This window comes from Callithrix jacchus, chromosome 12 (assembly GCF_049354715.1).
Source record: "Callithrix jacchus isolate 240 chromosome 12, calJac240_pri, whole genome shotgun sequence".
Classification (NCBI taxonomy): Eukaryota; Metazoa; Chordata; class Mammalia; order Primates; family Cebidae; genus Callithrix; species Callithrix jacchus.
The window spans coordinates 58,857,189-58,872,525 of record NC_133513.1 but is presented as its reverse complement, the minus strand read 5'-3'; the positions used below and the strand labels follow the sequence as shown (position 1 = coordinate 58,872,525).

Below are 15,337 nucleotides of genomic sequence, written 5' to 3'. Positions count from 1 at the left end.
AACTGGGCACTGGTCCAGCTTGGCTGTTAATTTGCTGTGTGATGTCGAATTAGTCACTTCCACTCTCTGAGCTGGTAGAACGCGGGGCTCCAGAGGCTCGAGGCTCTCAGAATGTTGCCTTTCAATGTGTCTAGTCTACTGGGGCTCAGGTGGTGCCAGGCCAAGGAAACTGCCTGTGGGGTTTCTGACTCCCACACACAGTTCAGCTAGAGCGCACCTCCTGCCCGCCGCCGCTCCCTGCCACGTGCACTGCCTGTTTGTTTGCTTTTAGATGGAGACGGAGTCTTACTGCATCATCCAGGCTGGAGTGCAGTGGTGAGATCTCGGCTCACTGCCACCTCCACCTCCCAGGTTTAAGCGATTCTTAGGCCTCAGCCCCGAGTAGTTGGGATTACAGGCACCCACCACCACACCCAGCTCATTTTTGTATTTTCATTAGAGACAGGGTTTCTTCGCCATGTTGTCTGGGCTTGTCTCGAACTCCTAACCTCAAGTGATCTGCCCGCCTCGGCCTCCCAAAGTGCTGGGATTACAGGTGTAAGCCACTGTGCCCAGCCCACGGTGCCTGCTAAGAAAGATATTTGCATCTGTTTTCTCAGTTGACCTTTCACAGCAATACCCCAAAGTTGACAGAGCAGGAGCTGCTCGTCACTTCTTTATAGATGGGGAAACCGAGGCCCTGAGAGGTCAAACCTCCCAGGTCTCACAGTGCAGGGTGAGGCTTGGAACCAGGTGTGCTGGCTCTCGGGTCAGGCTCAGAGTCACGGTAAGGCCACAGAATTCCTGCGGCTTCCCCCAGGAATAGTGACAATCCCCTGCTCAGGAAAGTTGGAGCCACCCCCTCCTCTCAGAAGACCCTCTGAGAAGTACAGCGTCTTTACGTTTGTCCTGAAGTCATTCCTTCACCTCCTGGGCCCTCACTCCTGCTCATCCAGGTGGGTGAGATTCTGACGCCTCTCACACAAGCCTGTGTCTCCACACCAGTCCCTGGGAGGAAGCCTACAGGTGGGCATGGGCCCTGCTGTCCTACACACTCCACTCCCCTCCCAGATGGACGTCCTGTCCCAGACGCCAACGGGGACACCAGGAAGAGTGTAGGGTGTTCCCTGCCCTCCAGGGGCAGCCACCAAAGCTGCAAAGGAGTCTTTGAGCCCATCTGACTCATCTGACTCAAAATAGACTTGCCAGAAGCTGGAAGGTACCCACCAGACCCTAGCCTGGTCACCTCACCCTCCTGCATTTTCAATGGGTGGTGACATGAGGAACTCATCTATGAGGAAGCCAGCCTGGAGGTGAGGGGTGCAAACCTGTGTCTGGTGGAGAATATTTGGATAAGAAGGCCTGGGGACCAGGCTGCAACCTCCAGACTGGGAAGCGCACTGTTTAGTTAGTTTAAAAGGTAGAATTCCAGCCATGGCTGGAATCCTAAATTGCAGCTGCATGTAAGGAAGGCTTTTCTAACTATTAGGTCTGTCCAAAGAAGAACTTGGCTGAGAAAAGCAATGATGAGTTCCCCATCCCCAGAGGTATGTGAGTCAAGGTTGGCTGAGGAGGTGATGGGAGAAGTTGGATGAGATGGCCTTTGAAATAACCTCCGTAGAGACTACTAGGGGCAGGTAAAGGCAAATGAGAGGTGAGAGTTTGAATGGTGCCCCTCAGAGGTCCCATCCAGAAGTGCTGGTGGTCATTTTGCTCTAAGGCCTGGGACGGGCGGGCTGGAGCAGGGTTAGGAGAGCCCAGCAGTAAATGTTTCCCCTTCCTCCTTCCCCGGGTTCCACCCACACTCTGCTTTAGGACCTCCATATAGCAATGGCAAGGAAAGTGACCCTAATTTAAGCAAATCTGCTTTCTGAAGAAAAAATTGACTCAACCGGACATTTTCACACATGAACAGATTCCCCGTAAGGGATCTTTAAACCTCAAAGTGTTAGAAGCAGAGGAGGGCTTGAGAGACTGACTTGGCTAGCCTCCTCATTTCACAGATGGAAACTCGAAGGCCTGGGCGCGAACGGCCACACGGGAATGCCAGTCCCCGGCGGGATGCAAACCCAGGAATCTGGCTCCAGTGAGTTTTCTTGTCCTCCATTTGACTGTCTTGCTATGACATCTGCGCAGGGATGTGTCTTTCACAGTTTCGTGGCGGGATAGCTGGACCATTCCTGGATGCAGCTTTAAAGGCAGGCTGCGCTTTTGCAACTTAGGCCCAAACGAGTTCTACTGATAGGTAAAAACACTGTGGGAATTTTCCTGCCAGCAGGAAACCCAGATCCGGCCTGGCAGAGGCAAGGATTTCTAGGGGAGCCCATCTTAGATGTGGTTCGTCTGTGAAGACGGAGCAGCAGGATGTCCTGCAGGCGGTCAGGGCTGAGAGACAGGGCTCAAGCCTCACTTCCTGCCATCGACCAGGTTACCCTTCGTGTCCCTTATGGTGCCACCTTCTCATCTGTAAAATGGGAAGAGAGTCCCGGCCCTGGACATTGCGAGGAGTAAATAGGTGAGATGCTGGAAGCACTGGCACGTAATGTACCTAAATGCCCATTTCCAGTTCAGTGGAGCTCGGAAGACAGATTCTAGTATCAGATTACCCAAATCTGCCCACTAGCTGTGCCACTTACTAGCTTTATAGCTCTGTGCCAGTCACTTGAACACGTTTGGTCTCAGTTTTCTCATCTGTATTGTGGGGGTAATAATCATATCCAACTCATAAGGCTATGGTTCCCAAACTGTGCCAAGTCATCCCAGGGTCCATCACCAAGCTCCCAAGGGAGCTGTGGGATTTTTTTTTTTTTTTTTTTAAAGACAGAGTCTTGCTCTTGTCCCCCAGGCTGGAGTGCAATGACGAGATCTCAGCTACCTGCAACCTTCGCCTCCTGGGTTCAAAAGATTCTCCTGCCTCAGCCTCCCAGGTAGCTGGGACTACAAGTGCATGCCACCATACCTGGCCAATTTTGTAGTTTAAGTAGAGACAGGGTTTCACCATGTTGGCCAGGCTGGTCTCGAACTCCTGACCTCAGGTGATCTACCTGCCTCAGCCTCCCAAAGTGCTAAGATTACAAGTGTGAGCCACTGTGCCCGGCCTAGCTGGGGAATATTTTTGATCTTCAAGGGAAACACAGTAATTCTAGATAGCTGTCAGACACTGCACCAATGACTAGCTTCAGGTAGCTCACAGTTTCAACCTCATATCATGCTGCTTTCCTTTATTTGGCACCATATCTTTGCAAAGCTGGGATTGTGGCATCTGGGAGTAACCCATGACAGACAATAAGAGTAGTGGTGTCCACTCAGATTCCAAAGTTTGAGAAGTTGTGCAGCGCCCAACAGGTGCACACATCCCCATTCATAAGTGTTTGTGACTATGTAGGAATGGAATAAAAATAATTTTTTTCTTTCAATGTATCCTAGGATTTTAGGATATAAATATTTACAAAGCTGTTTGGATGTAATTACTTCATACATTCCTGTTAGGAAGTTCTTTTTGGCCTTGGGATAACTTTAAAAAATTACTGAGATGCTAAAAATCAAACCATTTGGGCATCTCTGTCTAGGGTTATTGTGGAGCTCATTGAGTTCATATGAACCACCCTCTCAGCAGCGCCTGGCAGGGTAAGCGTCCAGGAACCCCGAGACCCCATTATTCTCCCACCCAGCTGGTACCTATGCAGCCTGGCCACAGGTGGCTCTCACCTAGCCCAAGCAGAACCTGGGGCCCAAGCCAGGGTCAGGGAGAAGTGAGGGCTCTGCACAGGACTTGCATGCCTGATACTTACTCCCTTACTTTTTTTGTGTTGTGTGTGTTTGTTCAGAAACAGAGTCTCACTCTGTCACCCGTGCTGGAGGGCAGTGGTGCAGTCTCCACTCATGGCAACCTCCGCCTTTTGGGTTCAAGCAGTTCACCCACCTCAGCCTCTAGAATAGCTGAGATTAGAGGCGCACACCACCACACCCACTAATTTTTGTATGTTTAGTAGAGATGGGGTTTTGCCACATTGGCCTGGCTGGTCTGGAGCTCCTGAGCTCAGGCGCTCCACCCGCTTCGGTTTACCACAATGCTGGGATTACAGGCGAGAGCCACCACGCCGGCCTCCTCCCTTATTGAGGTTGCATTCACTGTGCACCTGCTGTGTGCTGGCCAGCAGAGTCCACTCATGCTCCCTCCAGGCAGGACCCTCAGGTGGGCCTTTCATTCTTCTTCCTTATCTCCTGGCAGTCTCTGCCTCCAGGATACCTGGGGAATGGGGACACAGTAAAAGGGCAACAGCTACATCAAGAGCCATCCGGTGCTGCTGCAACAGAGAGGCACGGAGGAGACACTTGGCCTGCGTCTCTGCCGAGGCCAGAGCTGAATCTTTGCACCAGGGCTGAGAGGAGGGGCTGGGTGGGAAGAGAGGTGGGGTGGTGGGGCCGCCAGACACAGGGCCTGCTGCACTAATGGATGTCTAATGTTTGCTTTCCTCAGTCATGTCTGCACCCACTTTATAAATGGTCTGCATTAGAGTTATAAAACAAAGTCATCATACAGCCTTCAGGGCTGCAGAGCACCGGGGCAGCCGTCACTCCAGTGCTCGGGACAGTGCAGTTAGAAGATGGGGGCAGGCAGGCGACATGCACCCATGGACCCCGTGCCCCTTCTCCTGTGGCTATGACCTACCCCTGGAGGGAGGCTCAGTCCTGCTGTTTCAAAGATGAGCTGCATGAGGCCAGCAAGGGGCTGGTTCAGACCCAGGGGCATCTGAGTCTGAAGGCAGGGCTCTGTCCCACACCCCTCAGGGCTGAGACGGAGATAAGATGCTGGTGGTGTAAGGTGGGCATGGAGCCTGGCAGGTTCTCTACCGCCCAGATGCCCTCCCAACTCCATCCTGCTCTCCCAGAGCTGCCTTGCCTGGCAGGGAGTCCTCAATGGCTATCTCAGGATCTGCACAGCTACTGGCTCTCAGGCCACTGGATGCCAATGTCCAGCTCCCTGGTCTGTCATCAAGTCATCTTGTCTCCTCATCAAATCCCCAAGCAGCCCTAGCACAATTTGCCTACAGTGAACGTGTCCTTGTACCTGGTAGTGGGGAGCAGGTGTCAGAGAGCCCTGGCCTGGCCCCAGGAATCTGCCTTGCTGGTCCCACCTTAGTTGCCCACTCACTGGTGGCCTCGGGCAAGTCACGGGAACCATTTGAATGGTCTTCACTTTCCTCTGCTTTGATGAGAGAGCCCTGTGGACTGCAGTGTTCTGGCCACTGTCAGGGTGTTATTAGGATTTCCACGTGGGAGACACCCCTGTCGTTACAGAGCTACATCAGTGATAGGTGGTGTGGCACCTGTGTCACTGGGGCAACAGCCCAAATGCCAGTCTTTTCTCAGGTTCAAACCTTTGCCCTACCTCTTGTTAGCTGTGTGACCTTGGACAAGTTGCTTCACCTCCCTGAGCCTCCATTTAACCATCTCTGAAATGGGGATTATAGAACATACCTTACAGGGTTGGTGCCAGAATTCCATAAATTCCTGCAAACATAGCACCTGATGCTGGGTAAGCATTAGTTGTTCTTTCGACGCAGCAGCATGTACCTACTATGTGCCAGGCCCCGCCCAGGCATTCATGCATGTTTGTCTCATGTGATCCTCAGAGCAGCCTAGAGACGGGCAGAATGTCCACGTTTTTTGCTCATCAGACAGCGAGGTGGGAGTTAAGGTCCTCTCCCTGGGCCCCACAGCACACGCTGGATGAAGCTGGAGTCATGTGTCATCTTGTTAGCTACCCACCCCGAGCTCCCATACATGTACTGCCCAAGGCCTGGAGCCTGAGCCAGTGACGGCTCATGCATTTCCTCCTAAGCTCCCCAGTCTCGGCAGGGTCTCCTGGTCCACAGAGAGAAAGCACAGTCAGGCATTCTGCTCCTGGAAAACCAGGTGTCCCCTTGGCCCCTCTGCCTGTAGAGGACTCCCTAGGGCCCAGCGTGGCCTTCTAGACCAGAGAACAAGTGCATGATCCCAGAGACCACACAGGCCTCCCCAGATGCCACTCTCTCCCCTCACTCAGCTCTAGGCCGAGCCTCTAGCTGGAGGGGCTGGGCAGCCCTATGCCACCCTACAGCTTCATTCACGGTTTCCTCTGGGCAGTCAGCACAGGAGGACAGGCCCCCCACGGCTCATGCCCAGCCACCTGATAATTTGGCATTTGGTTCTGGAAAGTTCGTTTTCCTAAGTGGATTGTAAACCAGCAGCCTGGTCTCCCTGCTTCTGGGCGCTGGCAGTGGCCACACCCTCCTTCCTGTTTGTCTCACCTCCTGAGGTGCTGTTCTTTCCAGGGAGACGGGTGGGCCAGGATTTCCATTTGGCCCCTTTGTGGGAGGAGACTGCCAAAGGCACAGCCTCTGTGTGCTCTGAAGTCTCCTCATCCTTAGCACTGAGGGCTGGATCTGGCTGGGTGGGTTGGGAGGAAGAGGCCAAGGGGTGGGTCAGAGCTGCAGACCATGGCGGGTGAGCTCTGTGGGGAGGCTTCTGGGAAGGAGGGCTTCCCCTGGGGGAGGAGACCTGCAGGGGGCTGAGGCCTGGTGCAGCCAGTTCACCCCACCCCTGCCCTACAGCCCTGGCTCCTGTCCAGATTGCCAGCCTGGCAGGGGCTGCAAAGGGCAGCTGTGACTCCAGGGCAGAGCCAGCCTGGTTTGAGCTCCAGCCCCAGCCCCATTTCCAGCCCATTGCGTCAGGTGGGTCTGGTGGTGTCACCATGGGGAACTGGATAGAGGCCTGGGAGGGACAATGGAGTGGATGCTGGGAGGCCCAAGGGGTGTCCTCACCTGGACAGGTCACCTCCCCTCCCAGGACCTCCCTGGCCTCTCTGCCTGTAATGAAGTACAATCACGCAGCATTGCAGAGCAGAAACTGGCTCTTTATAAAAACCAGCCTCTTAAAAGCTAGGGCAAGATGGGAAACTAAGGCAGCAGGAGTGCCAGATTTGACCCAGGTTGCCGACTGCATCCCCAACAGGGCTCTGGCTCCCCCCCCGCCACCTCTTCCTCTGTTGTAGGCCCCTAGGGTGGGTGAGAGGTACCACAGGGCCCTCCCAGCCACAGCCTCATGGAGGTCTCCACTGCCTTGCAGGCACTGATTCCGGCAGCGAGGTGCTCCCCGACTCCTTCCCGTCGGCGCCGGCAGAGCCACTGCCCTACTTCCTGCAGGAGCCACAGGATGCCTACATTGTAAAGAACAAGCCTGTGGAGCTGCGCTGCCGCGCCTTCCCTGCCACGCAGATCTACTTCAAGTGCAACGGTGACTGGGTCAGCCAGAACGACCATGTCACACAGGAAGGCCTGGATGAGGCCACCGGTGAGCCCACCCCACTTGCTTGGGCACCCCAGGGCTCCCCAGAGGCACAAGCCTGGCTCCATATGAGACTTCACACAGTCTTGGTGCCCTTCTGGGCCTCAGTTCCCCCCCCCCCACCCCCCAGGCTTTACCATGGATTAGCATCTCTCCAAGTGCTGGCCATGTGTCCCAGCCTGACTTTGGGACCATCCCCACTGCATTTAACAGCACCAAGTGCCCTATGAGCCCTCTACTTCCCTTTTCCATTTTCTCTCCATCCTTCTGCTTCTGTCGGGACAAGTTCCCATCAGGTGGGGACTCTTGAGCCCTCCCAAACACCTGCCCAGCTCCCTGATGAACCAAGAGGGCCCGTCTCTGCCTCACAGCCCTGTCACCGACCCAGAATTCAACGCAATCATTATTTTTACAGTTCCCTTCTGTTTGTGGAAAGTGATACTAGTTTCCATTCACAATAATGATATGGCATTTCCTGCATAGAAATAAGTTGTTTTGGGTTGAAAAGAAAAAGTTGATAGGATTAAGTAAATAACCATACAAGTGGTGCTGGGATGGAGCCCAAATCTGGAGGGGAGAGGAGAGCGGCCGAAACTGGGAAACTCCAGGAAGCATGGGGTCCCTTCCTTCCTGGATATGTGGGGGGCCCTCGGGACCCCCAGAGGAGGAGGCAGAGCCCTGGGGCTCCCCGCATCTCCCAGAGTTGGGCCTGCCCCCAGGGTGCCCTTGGGTCTAAGCCAGGGGCTCTTACTCACTTGTCACCAGGCCCCTGTTGGTGACAAGGGGTGAATAGCCCTTCCCCGGGCTTAAGACAGGCAGCCAGCTAATTTTGTATTTTTAGTAGAGATGGGGTTTCTCTATGTTGCCCAGCCTGGTCTCGAACTCCTGACCTCAGGTGATCCACCCACCTTGGCCTCTAAAAGTGCTGGGATTACTGGCATGAGCCACTGTCCCCTGTAGCTACTCAGGAGGCTGAGGCAGGAGAATCGCTTGAACCCAGGAGGCGGAGGTTGTGGTAAGATGAGATCGTGTCATTGTACAGCCTGGGCAACAAGAGTGAAACTCCATCTCAAAAACACAAAACAAAAAGAAAACAAAAACAAAAAACCAGGCAGGTGGGACCCCCCTTCAGTTACCTGTCAGGCTCAGTGGGCTCCTAGGTAGCCTTCCTGGCTCTCTGTTTTGTTTTTCTCGTCTCTTTCTGGATCCTTTTCTTTCTTCTTCGGCCCCCTTTCTTTCCCTGGCTCTCTCTGCTCATGTCTCTCTCTCTTCCCTATGTTTCCGTCTTGCTCTCTTCCGGATGTCCCTTCTTTCTTTTTCTCTCCATCCCCCTTTCTCTGTCTCATTCTCTGTCTCCCTGACATGTTGTCTCACTGTCCTTTCCCCCTTTAGCTTCTGTTTTGTCACATAAAGCTCACAGATTTCAGAACCAGTCGGCTTAAAACCATACTCCAGAACATATTCGAGGTCACTGAGCCGTATGCTTACAAATGGTTAAAAGGCTGAGCTTTATAGAATGTGTACTTTAACACAATTTAGCATAATTTTAAAAAATGGATTTGGAGTCCCATGCTCACCTAAAATATAAAAATGGAAAAAGGAATTTTTTTTTTTTTTGAGACAGAGTCTCGCTGGGTCGCCCAGGCTGGAGTGCAGTGGTCCGATCTCGGCTCACCGCAACCTCCGCCTCCCGGGTTCAAGCGATTCTCCTACCTCAGCCTCCCGAGTAGCTGGGACTGCAGGCATGCATCACTACACCCGGCTAACTTTTTGTATTTTTAGTAGAGACGGGGTTTCACCGTGTTAGCCAGGATGGTCTCGATCTCCTGACCTCGTGGTGTGTCTGCCTCAGCCTCCCAAAGTGCTGGGATGACAGGCGTGAGCCACTGTGCCCACCCAGCAAAAAGGGAATTTTTAAGGGAAACAAAACAACATATTTGCCAGCTGCCCTCACTCTCTGGCTGAGTGACCCTGGGGAAGTCACTCCACCTCTTTGAGCCCCAGTTCTCTTTGTAAACTGGGAAGTCGACAGAAGGTGCTGGTGAGGGGAGAGCCAGGTGGCGCACGCACAGCGTGGAGCAGCGTGCCAGGGCCCAGCAGGCAGTTGATAAACGCCTGCTTCCTCTGTCCTCTTTCCGGGCTTTCCTTGGCCTCTTTCTGTCAAATGGTCCTTACTTCTCTGCCCACTGAGACCCTCTGGCCTGTATCAGAGGTCAGCCGTGGGGGTCTGGGCAAGGCAAGGGAACAGTGTGCCTGCTGGGGCCCCTCACAGGCCATTAGTAATAGTAATAATAGCCCTGTGATTATTACCAACAGTAACAGCATGGCTCTTGCTCCCCTGCCACCAGGCACACAGGCCTTGCCAGCCCTAGAAATTGGGGCACTGTTGTCCCCATTAGCTGCAAATAATGGGCAGTGCTTCCTCGGCAGTGGTGGGGCCTGATTGCACTTCAGCCTCCTACTCTCTAGCCCTGGCCTTCCCTGGCACTCTCTGAGGCCCTGAAAACACAGAGGACAGCTGGGGACCAGGAGAGGCAGAACGGGTCCCCACCAGCTCATGCCAGATCGGGGCAGGCAGCCTAACCCTGGGTGTCCTGGGCTAGGCATTACTATGCTTGGGAGGGCAAGCTGGCACTGGGTCCCAAGTCTGGGAGACGAAAGGCCCCCGTCCTGTGCACCCTGCATCTCTGCCTGCTGGTGATCATGGATGAGGTGTCACGCCTCCTCCCCGGTGGTGGTTTCCTTCTGTCTAGCTATTGGTGCCGCTAAAAACTTCTTGCATGGATGACCCCCTTAAAAGGGCCCAGTCTTCCAGGTTCACAGCCTCGTAAGCAAGGGGCAGGGGCTCTGCTTCCTGGGCCATGCAGCATTGACTGTGGAGCCAGCCCCCCAGGCAGCCATAGCAGGCAGACACTGCCGCTCACCCCTGAAGCATCCTCTTCTCAGGATGGCAAACCCCCAGTTGCCTCTCATTTAGATACTTGTCCATCAGGATGGGGCTGTCCCCCGTCTGGACCCCCTGCACCCTCCTCAGCAATAGGAGAGTTACAGCACTGACTTCATCAGGAGAGGTCCCGAAAGGAGTTGTGGGTGAGGGGACCAAGTTTAACCTGGGAAAGACACTGAGAGCTGACCTCTGCTCTGCAGCAGCTTGCTGGGGGGACTCAGGGCCTGCTGCCTACCCTCTCTGGGCTTCAGTTTTTTCAAAGGTAAAAGAAGCAGCTGGTTGAGATCCAGATAACTTGCCAGAGTATATTTGTGTCCAGCCTGGGCTGGGCGCTGGGGCAGAGTAGCCATGACTTATTTAGAGTTTACTATGATGAGGGATCTGAGGCTCAGAGAAGCTGAGTAACTTATCAAAGGTCCCCCAGCTGAGGTTTGAGGGTGGAGCCAGGATGCAAACCTGTTCAGCCATCCAACCTCATTCTTACGCACCATGCCACCGGCTGTGCGAACCTTAACAACCCATGGTGCAATGAGAGGATGAGATAGGATACATCGTGGCAGGGAGGAGTAGCTTTAGAAATTCTGAGACATGAGACAGTCAGGGAAGCTTCCTGGAGGAGGAGGAGGCCTCTATAACCTTTGGGGAGGAACTTCAGATGGATGTCCCCATTCCTGACAGATTCCCTCCTTTCCTGAGCATGGAGGGCTTCACTGAGGATGGTTGGCAGAAGACTGAGCAACCCTTTTTATAGGCTGGTGGGTCCCGTTATCTAGGAGTTTCCTAGGCCCTGGCAGGGAGCCATTGAAAGATCAGGGGCTCCCTGGAAGAGGGACTTCCTCAGCTCCAGGTACACAGGGCCTGAATGGTGACCAGGGAGAGCCAGCATCCCACCTCTGCACATGCTGAGCCCCCTTCCTGTGCCAAGCCCTGGGCCACCACAGCAAGCAGGACAAAGCCCCATCTTGTTCTCCTGCAAGAGACAGACATTTAACCCATGAATGTGTCCATAAATAATCTGGGTCCAGTTAATGGTGGGTTCTGGGAGGAGATAAGGCTGGGTAGGGGAGTGATTGCTGCATAGACAAACATCCGGCGCAGCGGTGGGAGTGTCGAGCAGAGCCGTGCTTGGAGCATATGGGGAGGCGCAGTGGGGAGGGGGCTTTCCTCAGGAAGTAAGGCTGAGCTGAAATCTGGCAGTGACTGGGAAGCTACTGGGCCCAGGGGAGACAGAAGAGTTCCAGGCAGGGGACTGATGTGCAAGGGCCCGTGGCTGCAGAGCCAGGGCACACGAGGACCCAGAAGACACCCGGTGAGGCCACAGTGGGGTGGGGATGGTAGATGCACAGTGCAGCTCAGAGCCACTTGCAGGGATGACCCTGCTGGCCTGCAGGCCACTGAGACCCCGCAGGAAGGGTCTCCTATCCGGGAGGAATGACACACCACCTGTGCATTTTGGAGATGACACTAGCTGCCAGGTGGAGCACACTGGATGGGGCAGGGGGCTTGTGTTAGCCTCTGCAGTGTGCAGGTAAGTGGCCGTGAGGCCTGGGCCAGGGTGGAGACAGGAGGAATGGGTGGAAAGGGGCACCTGGGTGAGAGAGCCAGCAGGACCTGAGGTGGAAGGCAGAGGGGTGTCCTATGCCTCACATCCTGGCTTTGCCCCTGCCCCCTGACAGTTCTCTCTTCTCCTCCCAGGCCTGCGGGTGCGCGAGGTGCAGATCGAGGTGTCGAGACAGCAGGTGGAGGAGCTCTTTGGGCTGGAGGATTACTGGTGCCAATGCGTGGCCTGGAGCTCTGCAGGCACCACCAAGAGTCGCCGAGCTTACGTCCGCATTGCTTGTACGCCAACTTTGACCCCCACCCTGTCCCTGCAGGGCCCTTACCCATCACAGAGGATGCTGGAGAGGGAACTTCACATCTGTGGGGCCCCCTCCAGCATCCTTGGCTGAGGATGCCCATGGCAGAGACATACCAGCGCGCGGATGCCAGCTCAGAGAGGGCTCTTAGACCCAGAACCTGGGCCCCTTTTCATCTACTTCTGTAGAAAGAAGCTGGAAGCTTCCTCACCCATCCTATCCTGGGCTACTATGTGCTTAGGATCCCAGAGTCAGGGAAGGAACCCTGTTCCCCCAAGTCAGCCTAGTGAGGCCCCTTCCTTTGGCGAAGAGGAAATTCCCAGAGCAAAGGCCAGGTGGGCCCATGAACAGTTCCTTGGGTCTGCACTGCCACCCAGTGGCCACAGTGTAGCACATCAGGTTCCAATCCTGCCCACACCTGACTGCCTTGGGACCCTCTCGCTTCTCCCAGACCTGCGTAAGAACTTCGATCAGGAGCCTCTGGGCAAGGAGGTGCCCCTGGACCATGAGGTTCTCCTGCAGTGCCGCCCGCCAGAGGGGATGCCCGTGGCTGAGGTGAGCGGGGACGTAGGGACAACTGAGCATGGCACTGTGGCCATGCCTGCAGGGGCCAGGCAGGCATGGTATTTACCACCAGCCATGATACTAATCTCCCAGAGCCCTCCCCCTTTTACAGATGAGATCCAGGCTTGGGACAGGGAAGGGAGCTGCCACTTCTGCAGAACGCAGCACATGCCACATCCCAGCTGGGCTTGCCACAGGCATAATGCCACGGGATGGGGCAGCTAGGGCAGAAATCCCCAGAACTCCTTGGCAGGGGCTCCCTGGGTAGACCCCCAGCTCAGTCTCTATCTCCTGCCCCACCCAGAAGCCAAGGCCCCAGCTTTATAGCTGCCAAAGGGTCCCATGATGCGTGTGTGTGTGTGTTCTCCCCCACCAGCCAGTCACCCCTTCCTGAAAGCACACAGCCTTTGGACCCCTTCCTGAAAGCACACAGCCTTTGGATCACCTGTCCTCTCTCACCATCCGTACCTGTGTTCCAGACACTCCCTGCACTGGTGGTCCCGGGATTAGGGCTTTGCCCAGTGGAGAAGAGGATTAGGGCAGTCAGGACCTTGGACTTCCAGCCTGGGATCAGCCCTGTCTGATCCCCCAAACCGTGCACTCATCACTCAGCCTCTCCCAGCCCTAGCTCTCCTCTGCACAGTGGGCTCAGACAAACACCCCTGGCTCATGTATCCCAGGCACTTGGCACGCTGGTCTCTGCAGCCACCCTGCAAAGCAATGTTACCATTCCATCCTACAGCGGGGAAGCAGGGCTGGGAGGGGCCCAGTGGCCACCTAGGGTGAGGCAGCTGGTGAGTGGCAGAACTGGGGTTTGGACCCAGGTCTGCCAGATCCAGGGACCTTGTTTCTATCACCTCCCAGCCTTTTCATCCTGGCAGAGCCGGGAGGAGTTAATGATAAAGACAGATACTCCTAGCTAGTACTTATTTAATTAGCTTAACTCAACTTACTCTGAGCTCTGTTCTTGGCACCTCACACATGCTAACTCGTAATCCTCATGATGGATCCCTATGGGGTAGGTGCTATTCACGTCCATCTTGCAGTTGATGAAATTGAGGCCCTGAGTAGCAAGTCCCCTCCCAAGACCGCCTGGCTGGCAAATGGCGCTCTTAACCACAGAGCTGTACAGTGCTATAGTCCCCCCAAGGTCCTGCCTTGTCACTGTCACAACTGTGGCGTGACTGCCCTGTTTATGATCAGACCTGCCTCGGGCCCTCACTGCCCCTTTACCCCCACTCTTGCAGGTGGAATGGCTCAAGAATGAGGATGTCATTGACCCCACCCAGGACACCAACTTCCTGCTCACCATCGACCACAACCTCATCATTCGCCAGGCCCGCCTGTCGGACACGGCCAACTATACCTGCGTGGCCAAGAACATCGTGGCCAAACGCCGGAGTACCACTGCCACCGTTACTGTCTACGGTGCGGGCCTCTTGGAGTGGGAGGGGCAAACACGGCCAAGGGAGGGGAGGGGAAAGCCTGGGGCTAGGTGGGACCCCTGGATTGGTAGGGATGATGCAGCCCAGAGAGGGGAAGTGATTTGACCAAGGTCACAACGTGGCAAAATTCATGATCAAGTTGGGCATTCCTGGGTCCCCAGCCAGGAGCACTCCTCAGTTCTCAGGATGCCTTGGCTAACTCTGACAGAGAAGACCCAATTCTCTCCAAGTCTGGGGGCTGAGGCAGGCCCAGTCAGTGTGCCCAGAAGCCTGTTGTCCTGGTAGCGTTAAGGACTGATGCCCAGGCTTGTAAGTTGTTCTCTGCTGCCCCCTCGGGCCCTGTGGGTGGAAGGAGCGGAGCCAAAGCTAAACTGACTTTACAGAGTTCTAGAAAGAGCCCCAGGCACAGTCCCAGGCCCCCATCACTCCTGGGGTGACCCTGGGGAAGTGGCAGCCTTTTCTGGACCTTCCTTGCCGTCTTAAAACAAGGTGGAGGCATAGACAGTAACTTCCTGGGTCCCCTCTAGTGCTAGCGGTTGCAGCCCAGCTCTGCCTGCCACTTCTGAGTCCCTCACACTGTAGGCAGAAAGGGTCTCACCAGGGAGGCCAGGCTTCAGCAGAGGAGCCTCGTCAGGGTGAGGGATGGGTTTGGGGGAGGGTAGAGGGTCCCAGAACCAGGCCAACCAGGTGACAGCTGCTGCCTTGCAGTGAATGGCGGCTGGTCCAGCTGGGCAGAGTGGTCACCCTGCTCCAACCGCTGTGGCCGAGGCTGGCAGAAGCGCACCCGGACCTGCACCAACCCCACCCCACTCAACGGAGGGGCCTTCTGCGAGGGCCAGGCCTTCCAGAAGACCGCCTGCACCACCGTCTGCCCAGGTAAGGTGCCTTGTCCACACTCAGCCCCACCCTGAACCCTGTCCCACCCTCTGTATTGTGTGCTAGAGCCAGGATGGCCATTCTCTCCCCAGCATGGGAGCAGAAGGTACCTGTCCCAAGCCCACAGCCAACTGCCCAGGCTGGACTAGATGCTCTGACCACTGACCCCTTATTCTGCCCTGGGCTGCTGGTGAGATGGAGGCAGAGGCTCTGAGGAGTGGTCTCTTCTCTCTGACGCTCTAGCCTGGGCTCTTCTGCCCTCCAAGCCAAGGGTTCTGAGTGTCAGTGCGTCAGCCCCAGGCCAAGGTTTCAGAGCTGCCCAGCCTCAGGGACAGCCTCTT

General features: G+C 55.4%; 1 protein-coding gene across 1 annotated transcript in view; it reads left to right on the top strand.

Annotated features, from left to right (window-relative positions):
* Positions 1-15,337, top strand: part of UNC5B (unc-5 netrin receptor B) — an 87,726-nt gene that overhangs the window by 60,857 nt on the left and 11,532 nt on the right. The window contains exons 2-7 of the mRNA XM_035268057.3: positions 1,983-2,065; positions 7,090-7,314; positions 11,951-12,094; positions 12,563-12,666; positions 13,923-14,103; positions 14,829-14,996. Of these exons, the coding sequence (XP_035123948.1) occupies positions 2,023-2,065; positions 7,090-7,314; positions 11,951-12,094; positions 12,563-12,666; positions 13,923-14,103; positions 14,829-14,996 (865 nt within the window). The 5' untranslated portion in view covers positions 1,983-2,022. The remainder of the gene's footprint in view (positions 1-1,982; positions 2,066-7,089; positions 7,315-11,950; positions 12,095-12,562; positions 12,667-13,922; positions 14,104-14,828; positions 14,997-15,337) is intronic.